Source organism: Oryx dammah, unplaced genomic scaffold (genome assembly GCF_014754425.2).
Source record: "Oryx dammah isolate SB20612 unplaced genomic scaffold, SCBI_Odam_1.1 HiC_scaffold_29, whole genome shotgun sequence".
Taxonomy (NCBI): domain Eukaryota; kingdom Metazoa; phylum Chordata; class Mammalia; order Artiodactyla; family Bovidae; genus Oryx; species Oryx dammah.
Genome location: NW_024070213.1, coordinates 59,476,435 through 59,486,594, shown reverse-complemented (window position 1 = coordinate 59,486,594; position 10,160 = coordinate 59,476,435). Strand labels below are relative to the sequence as shown.

The window sequence follows — 10,160 nt, the reverse complement described above, 5'->3', positions numbered from 1 at the left end:
AGCATCCAGTATCATGCATCGAACCAAAAAAAAAAAAAAAAATAATTAATTATTTTTATTTTTTTTTTTTTAAATGCACATTGATATAATAGCTGTCAAAACACAATCTAAAAAAAAATTGTTTTGCATGATATTAAAGATAACTAAGCATTAGTAGAGTCAGCTCACAGAAAAAAACAATTGAACATTTTGGCCAAACCAGTACTTACGGTGCTGGTGGTATCCTGAAAATTTGCTTGAATTGTAGTAAAATATGCTTCCTTTTGTTTTATTGTTTCTGAATATTTTGCCATTATGGCTTTACTGATTCTGATGTTGTCATATATTTGCTTACATTTTCTTCCTATTATTTTGTTATTTATTTTCTTTATATTAACATCTGCATCCAACATGCAGAAGTCAACAAAATAAGGTGGTATCAAAAGAAAATATACAGAAAAAGTCTATAGTGAGATAGGAGGGACAGACACTAGATGAGCGTGGTATCATGGAAAACAAATGTAAAAGTTTCATGTGCCATGAGGTTTGGAAATGTTGATTTAAATTTTTTTTCATTCTTTATATGTGAATAATTTGGTATTATAATTCTATAGAGTTTCCCCTCTTTATTATAAATTCATATACACATTACTAGCCATACCATTATGTATACTAGTAATGGTGTTACTATGAATTCTTAGGTGTTATGATTCTTTGTTTCTAAGGTAATCTTTTTCTGGCGTTCATTAGTTTGCAAATTTGATCTTCAAGAAGTCTTCTGTGTCACCTTGGAATTTCCTACTGAGTGTTGGAGCGTAGTAGTGTCGTCAGTCATTCAAAAGACAAAGCTAGGAAAAAACATGTTAAGAAATCATTAATTTACACTACTGCTTCTAATTTTAATTCAGCACCACCGAATTATTTGCTCATCATATTTGATTCTCTCAGTCAGTCAGTCAGTTCAGTCGCTTGGTCGTGTCCGACTCTTTGTGACCCCATGAATTGCAGCATGCCAGGGCTCCCTGTCCTTCACCAACTCCCGGAGTTCACTCAGACTCACGTCCATCGAGTCCATGATGCCATCCAGCCATCTCATCCTCTGTCGTCCCCTTCTCCTCCTGCCCCCAATCCCTCCCAGCATCAGAGTCTTTTCCAATGAGTCAACTCTTCGCATGAGGTGGCCAAAGTACTGGAGTTTCAGCTTTAGCATCATTCCACCCCTTATCCCTTCAGTGAAATTCCTAGGTCTCAACATTAGTATATTTACTAGTTTAATCAACGCTAAAATTCAGGTAAGATGAAATCAGAATTACTCAGTCAGTACTATTAGTGATAAAACACAAACTGTATGAAGTTAAAGCTATGAATTTAAAAATAAATAAATAAATAAAGCTATGTAGAAAGATGATATGGGGTGGGAGGTGGGAGGGGGGTTCAGGATTGGGAACTCATGAACACCTGTGGTGGATTCATGTCAATGTATGGCAAAACCAATACAGTATTGTAAAGTAAAAATAAAAATTAAAAAATACATAAAAAATAAAGCTATGTTTGTAATCTAATCCTTTTACCCTTTAGAATGCCCCACAGAGGGTCCATGATCAGAGCATGATATTTTAAAAAGTCACACACTAAATTATTTTTATTTCTTTCTTTGCTTTTAACTCCTTGTGGTTCTTTTATTCACAGCATAATATTGTTATTTCATTTGATTTTTTATTCAATTTCAGTGTTCTTGTTTCTTGTAATATGATACTTTAAACTTTACATAAAATAATGATACGGTTGAAAAATCCAAGTTTTGTTTAAAAGGGAACAACCATTTTCTTGACAAAATATTTGCATCTATGACGACAACTGCAAACTGGCATTTGCAATTTACCTCTACAAGGATTAAATCATGAGCCACTGCAGCTGCTGACCTTCAACATCCCTGAAAGGACTTCTGGGTAAAGATCAGGAATGAGACACCCTGTGCTTTGGAAAAAAACTGATAGAATAGGCCTTCAGATAGATATTTTCAAAAGATTTTATGAGCCCATTTTGTTGCATCTCCTTGTATCTAGACAGCACTAAAATCATTATTGGTGACATCTGTTCTTTGTGACTAGCAGCAAGCATTGCCCAAAATGTGTGCTTGACTGCAGGTATCACCCATCACTAAAATCACATATAATGATGACCTTCATCCCTACCTCTCTGGAGCTGTTTCTCAGAGCTATCTGAAATATTGTCTGCAGAGTTACTGTCTTCATTTTGCCTCAAGTAAAACTGAATTCACAACTCTTATGTGCATTTTTTTTTCAGTTGACAGTGGTATGAAAATGTCAATCTTTTTATCATATATTTATTCACTCAAAAAAAGTTAAGCATTCAAATTCTGGGTATGGTTTAAGCCATTAGATTATTTATCTACCTACCTACCTATCATCATCATCATCTAGCTTTAGTCTGCCTGTCAACTAACTACTCATTTAGTTAATTGGAAGTATTGCATAATGGGTAACAAGCTAAACTTTGGAATCACGAATCTGATTGTGATCATGTCTCCATGGTTTTCAAACTTTGTCATGAGTGTGAATTAGTGAAATGACTTCCCTAAATATTAGTTTTTACAAAAGCAAAGGTCATAAATATGTGTACTTTGCCTATTGCTAACTAATTTAAATACTGTAAATACAACAATTAGCAGTGTTTCATGCATACTAAATTTTCAACAAAAGGTGGACATTATAATAATTAGTAATATTTCAAAAAGCTTGAATGTAGGTGCACATCCTCAAATCACCAAATAAAATATCCATTCTCAAATCATAGTAATATACAGAAGTTCTAATTTTTTAATATTGAATAGAGTTGTTTTTTTAAAAAAACAGTAATACTATTTGTGGTAGGTAGCAACATGCTGATGTTCTAGTGATAATTCACATTTTGGAAAAAACAAAATCCTCAAGAGGATTTATCCTGATATCTTGGCACATCTGCTGGTTTGCAGAGTATACATGATTGTTTTGAAATGAGTATTTTTTAATACGATGAGTCTCACAATACTTCATATCAGCATGCTTGAAGCAATAAGCTTATTTTAAATTAAATGATAAAGACAAGGGATAAATGGTGTCTGGTGTGATTTTTTGAGTGTTATTTCACTTTTTCTACTTTCCCTTAGAGACACTATCCCCCTAGGTTTCTTGTAGAGAAGCACTCACTCCTTTTAAGTAATTTCAACCTGGCAGATATTTCCCAAGCACCAAACTAGCTAGTCATCTCAGCTGTGATAATCATTATGGATGTTGGTATGGTGGGATTAGTTGAAGAGATATAAATTTTCTAGTAACAGAGAGAAGTTTATTAGAAATTTTGTTATTCAAGACATACATTCAGTATCATGTGGTAGTGAAGAAAGTTCCATTACTAATATAGTCACATTTTACTCTCTGATTGGAATTAACATGAGAGTTTATTTAATATTATTTTCCAGTCTACAAAATTAAATATTATTTTCCAATAAATATGTTTGACTCTATTATGGTTGATGTTTATTTACATAGTCTAGAGAAAAAAAATAGATACCAACATATTCTACTAATGGCAGTAAGTAGTGTCTTACTTTTCTTTCAAATATTTAAGAATAATTATTGCTACCATGTAAATAACATACAAATAAATAACAGTGATTTAAAGGTGATATTAATTCTCTTTGAATAAAGCATTGATTATTTCTCATCTATTTATGAATCTGTAAATGCAGGAACATGAAGCTTGAGATACGTGTTTGCACTTACATTTCCAGTACTTCATGGTTTACATCAGACACTCCTGTGTGGGAATGTGGAGGGAATGATGATTATTCTACTGCTCTAGACAAAGAGAACTTTGGCAACTCTAGATGTCAATCAAACATACAAGGTTGGGGGATGTTTTTCTTGAGGAGTTTATTTCACATGTTTTAATGCATTTTTGAAAAAACAGAAAAATTAACTCCCCAAGGAGTACTAATTCTGACCAACACTTTGATATATGACAATTTATCACTGATAAGTATGGATTTTCAAATCTGCACTGGTTGCAGAACAAATATCTGCTTCTTGATTTTGAAATTACTCTGAAACCAACAATTAATGTACAAGAAAGTTCAATATATTTTTCAGGAAAAAGTAGAAATTAGTGAAAGAGCATAAACAGGGCCAAATGAAGACCAGATCAAGGAAGGAGGTTTAGATTCATCTATGGTTCTCTAAGGAGAAGGCAATGGCACCCCACTCCAGTACTCTTCCCTGGCAAATCCCATGGACGGAGAAGCCTCGTAGGCTGCAGCCCATGTGGTCGCTAGGAGTCGGACATGACTGAGTGACTTCACTTTCACGTTTCACTTTCATACACTGGAGAAGGAAATGGCAACCCACCCAGTGTTCTTGCCTGGAGAATCCCAGAGACGGAGGAGCCTGGTGGGCTGCCGTCTCTGGGGTCGCACAGAGTGGGACATGACTGAAGCAACTTAGCCGCAGCAGCAGCATGGTTCTCTAAGAGCTGCCTTTTCCATTAACAGCCTGGAACTAATTCATTGGAGTATTAATCTAAGAGGAGAAGAATAGGCTAATATACATGAAATGAAAACAAAAATTTGCTAATGATTAGTAATAAAATTATTTATCTAAATAATGTGGGGTTTGTGAATTCCTACGTGAGGCAACAGGCTAAGTCATGTAGAAGGAAAAATATTATATATTCAATAAGAAAAGGAAGAAAAATTTCAGAACAGGAAAAAATATTGATTGGCAAAATAATTGCTGAGAAGGAAGGTAATTTACATTATTTTATTTTAAAATGAGGAAAACATTCTATACTCTATGATGTAGTCTATTTTCCTTTTTCCAGTGCTTATATACTAAGTTTATTTGGAAATAGTCTACCTATTTCACAAATGGTTGACAAAGATTTATTCATAAGAGGAAAATGAAGTACATCATTGGGTATATTTTAGTTAAAAATATGCCTCTAAATTATATAATCAATTAGTACTCTGATTTCACTAAAATTCTTTTGCTTTTATAAAAAATTAGAGAATAAAAATATGTTTTATTGAAAGATTTCCTTTTGATGAAAAAAATATATGCACTCATTTAATATCTGATTAAAAGATAATTTAATGGCATGTGATGTAACTCTGAATATGTGTAACTGGGTGGAGATTGTGACTGTCTTTTCCGTTTTCTCTTTTATTATTTGGTCTCCATTACATGTGGCAAAATGTTGAAGTTCTAAATGCATTGTTAATTTTTTGTAAATGTGATTATATCTGCTTTATATTCATTTTCAAGTTTTCCTAGATTCGACTAGTGTTTATTTTGCTGGGGTACTACACATTTATGTTCTCTTCTTCTCTTGTTATCCTTTCTTTGCCTTCATCAGTAGTTCCTAGAGAAGTCTCTTGTCTAAGTGACTAATTGGGATTGAATCAAATGTCCCTTTAATATGAAATCTAAAGTATCAGAATTTAACTGTAGGTTTTAATTCAGTTCACTGGCATAATTTTATTTTGATGAAGTTAACAAAAATGAATGAATTAGTTTTGAAATCTGAACCAAGGATTTATTTAATTTATTTAACAATGGACAAACTGGAATCAGTTGTAATTGACTGGGAGTTTGTAAATAAGGCTAAAAAAACCCACCTCTTATAGATTTTATAGGTCAATTTCCAAAACGGAGGTGACTTCGATAATAATAGTATTTGCAGCAAAGTTCTAGAGCATATCTTCAAACTCAGGCAAATGGGTATGTTTGTGCACATGTATCCTTTAATATATCATATCTTAAAGATAAATCTATTCCTGTAGTTTCTTATTTTTATACCTTTTTATTACTAGAAGTTGTTTGAAATCACAGAGGAGAAATGAAGAACCGTACAAGGCACACAGAGTTTATCCTTCTGGGACTGAGAGATGATTCCCAGTTACAGATTCTAATTTTTTTGTTTCTGCTTCTAAATTACACGTTGAGCATGATTGGAAACTTAACCATCATTGCCCTCACTCTGGTGGATCCCCATCTCAAGACCCCAATGTATTTCTTCCTCCGTAATTTCACTTTCCTGGAAATTTTATTCACAAGTGCTTGCATCCCCAGATTCCTAATCACCACTGTAAACAGAGAAAAGACGATTTCTTATATTGGTTGCATGTCTCAGTTATTTTTTTACATATTCTTGGGAGTTACAGAATTTTTCCTTCTGGCGATTATGTCCTACGACCGTTATGTTGCCATGTGCAAGCCTTTGCATTATACATCCATCATGAGCAGCACAATTTGTCATCAGCTGGTACTCAGTTCTTGGGCAACTGGATTCTTGGTTATTTTCCCTCCACTGATTTTGGTTCTTCACCTGGACTTCTGTGATTCAAATGTCATTGATCATTTCCTTTGTGATATTTCTCCTATCCTACAACTTTCTTGCTCAGATACACATTTACTAGAAATGATTGAATTTTTATTAGCTGTGATAATCCTCATGGTCACATTGCTATTGGTAATTCTTTCTTACTCTTACATCATCAAGACAATTCTAAAATTCCCTTCAGCTCAACAAAAGAAAAAAGCCTTTTCTACCTGCTCTTCTCACATGATTGTTGTATCCATCACTTATGGTAGTTGTATATTCATCTACATAAAGCCCTCAGCAAATGAAAGGATCACTTTAAGCAAAGGAGTGGCTGTATTAAATACTTCAATTGCCCCTTTGTTGAACCCATTCATTTATACTCTGAGGAACCAGCAAGTTAAACAAGCCTTCAGAGATGTATTTAGAAAGATATTTGCTGCTTCAGACAAGTAATACTGTTTATTGAAATAATCAACATGAAAGCATAAAACAAACATTGAACAAAAGCTCTTTTGATGCTTCTAGTACAAGAATTGATCTCTAATATTTAATTTGTTATATCACTTATGCTTACCTGAGCTTAGAAACCGTTTCCATTCTATACATCTGAATTTAATTTTCTGTTCTTTAAAATGAAGTATTTCTGTGTTAGAAACATAAAATTGTAAAATTTGTTTTCTCTAATAGCATTTTAGAATAAAATGAATGGAAGGATTTGGTTGTATTATGGAATATAAGTTTTTGGAGTATTGTATTTCTTAAGTAATTTAAATGAATGTTCCATGATTCATTTAAAAGCCATAGTATTAAAAATTCTTAAACTGAATTATTAAATATGCTTAAGAAGCGAAACCAATACAATATTGTAAAGTAATTAACCTCCAATTAAAATAAATTTACATTTAAAAAATAAAAAAAGAAGCTCCAAGAGATCTTATTCTTTAAAAGTGTAATGTAGAGTATTATTTTGTAAAGTGTTTTTTAATCAATTTAAAAATTTTTGTCAGCTTAGTAAACAAGAATAATTTCTTATTTTTAAACTGAAGCATGGTTGATTTATAATGTTGTATTAGTTTCAGGTGTACAGCAAAATGATTAAGTTACATATGTTTATTTTTTCAGCCTCTTTTCCCTTGTAGGTTATTTCAAAGTATTGCACACAGTTTCCTGTGCTGTACAGTAGGTCCTTGTTGGTTATATATATTTATTATAGTAGTTGCATATGTTATCACAAACTCCTAATTTACCCCTCCTTTTCTGTTTGGTTACTATAAGTTTGTTTTTTGTGTCTGTGAGTTTATTTCTGTTTTGTAAGTTAATTTGTATCATTAAAAAAAAATCCACATATAAGCAATTGTGTGTCATGACTGCGTGCTCAGTTGTGTCCGACTCTCTGTGTCTCTGTGGACTGTACCCACCAGGCTCCTCTGTGCACTCGATTTTCAAGCAAGAATACTGCAGTGTGTTGCCATTTCCTACTCTAGGGCATCTTCCTGAACTGGGAAATCAAACCTGCGTCTCCTGTGTCTCCTGCGTTGCAGGCGGATTTTTACCACTTGAGCCATGTCATATGATGCTTATCTTTCTCTGTCTGGCTTACTTCACTCCTTGTGATAATCCCTAGGTCCACCCATGCTGCTGTAAATGGCATTATTTCATTCTTTTTTGATGGTTGAATAATATTTCAATGTATGTATATGTACCACACTTTTTAAAATCTAGTCATTTGCTGATGAGCGTTTAGTTTGCTTCCATGTAAGGGCTATTGTAAATAGTGTTGAAATGAATTTTGGGGTGCATGTGTCTTTTCAAATTTTAGTGTACTCTGGGTATGTCCCCAGAAGTAGGATTGCTGATTCATACATTAGTTCTATTTTTAGTTTTTTAGAAACCTCCATACTGTTTTTCAGTGACTGCATCAACTTACATTTCCATCAACAACGTAGGAGTGTTCTCTTCTCTCCACACCCTCTCCAGCATTTATTGTTTGTAGATATTTTGATGATGGCCATACTGACTAGTATGAGGTGGTACCTCGTTGTAGTTTTGATTTGTATTTCTCTAGTAATCAGTATTTTCAACATCTTTTCATGTGCCTTTTAGCCACCTGTATGTCTTCTTTGGATTAATATCTATTTAGAACTTCTGCTCATTTTCTGATTGGGTTGTTTGTTTCTTAGATAGTGAGCTGTGTGACCTATTTATATATTTTTGGAAATTAACCCTTTGTTAGTCACATTACTTGCAAATATTTCCTCCCATTCTACTGGTTTTCTTTTCCTTGTGCTTATTGTTTCCTTTGCTGTGCAAATCTTCAAAGTTTATCTGGGTCCCATTTGTTTATTTCTGTTTTAATTTCCATTACCATTACTATTTCCATTCCATTACTATTTAATTACCATTCCCATAAAGTAGGCCTGCTGCCTAGGTCCACCAGGGCTGACCTGGTGCCTGTGTCTGCAGGTGTGTGCCTGGAGCTTGGGTCCACTGGGGCAGGTCTGACATCTGAATTCATTATGGCAATCCTGGCACCCAGGTGCCCAAGGATGATCTGGTGCAGGATGGAGCATTAGCCTGAGTCTGCAAGAGGTGGTGGGATGCTGTGTTGAGCCTGATGCCCAGGGATGGACCTGCTCTGGAGCCCGTGGGGACCAGCCTGGTGTTGGGGTCCACTAGGGTGGTCTGGCACCTGTGTCTCTGGAAGCATGCCTAGTCTTAAACTGTGGTATTGGTTCTGGAGCCTGGGTACATGGGGGTGAGCCTTCAGCCTAAGTCTGTGGGGAACATTCATGGAGAATGGGAACACCAGGGGAAATCTGGATCTTGGACCCACATGGGCTGGTGGTGCTGGAGCAGGCACTGGCCTAGAGCTTTGGGCCATGGGCCCAGCCTGGCATAGGAGGTAGCTGTGTGACCCTGATGCTGGGGTCCACAGTGAGGTCAGATTCTCAGTGCTATCTGTAATGCTGTCTCCCAGGCTACAGCCCTCATTATGCCCCAAATGAAACAACTCACAATTCTCATGTTGTGCATTATTTTTTCGGTCGGCAATACTCTTTTCAATAAGTGGTACTGGACTTCAGCATCAAGGTTATCCATGAACTCTACCAGATGGTGAGCCCAGAACCTCTGGGAGGGCTGGGTGGTGATGGGCTTTCCCTCTCAAAGCCAGTCTGTAAAGCTTGGAAGTGTGGTGCTCACTTCTTCAAATGTACAGACATCAACAAAGGCCACAGACATCCCAAACAATTAGGGAAACATTACACCCTCCTTCCCCCACCCCAAAAAAGTTCTAGCAAGCAATCCTAACCAAATGGACCTTCTCTGTATTCAGCTTTCTTAGCTTTCTTTCTCTCAAGCTACACTGGTGCACCATTTCACTTCTTTCACCTCCATTTTAAAAGGATGCTACTCATTTCATATATGATATTATACATGTTTCAATGCCATTCTCCCAAATCATCCCACCTTCACCCTCTCCCACAGACAACCCAGAGGGATGGTATGGGGAAAGAAGTGGGAGGGGGGTTCAGGATGGGGAACACGTGTATACCTGTGGTGGATTCATGTTGATGTATGGCAAAACCAATACAATATTGTAAAGTAATTAACCTCCAATTAAAATAAATAAATTTATATTAAAAAATAAAAGGATGCTACTTTTCAACACAATAAAATCTCAGTAGCTCAAATATTAATTACTGATTATCATTGTTTTGATGGGCTTCCCAGATGGCTCAGCAGTAAATAAAACGCCTGCGATTTAGGAGACGCAGATTCGATCCCTGGTTGGGGCAGAT

At 35.3% G+C, this 10,160-nt stretch overlaps 1 protein-coding gene across 1 annotated transcript; it reads left to right on the top strand.

The window, feature by feature from the left end:
• The first annotated feature begins 5,874 nt into the window (after positions 1 to 5,874).
• On the top strand, positions 5,875 to 6,813 carry LOC120857383 (olfactory receptor 6C70-like). The gene has a single exon (XM_040232825.1). The coding sequence runs from the start codon at positions 5,875 to 5,877 to the stop codon at positions 6,811 to 6,813; it is 939 nt and encodes a 312-aa protein (XP_040088759.1).
• Positions 6,814 to 10,160: the final 3,347 nt, after the last annotated feature.

What these genes read in the sequence shown, in the direction of transcription:
- LOC120857383 (XM_040232825.1), top strand. Translation starts at nt 5,875, where the DNA reads ATGAAGAACCGTACAAGGCACACAGAGTTTATCCTTCTGGGACTGAGA.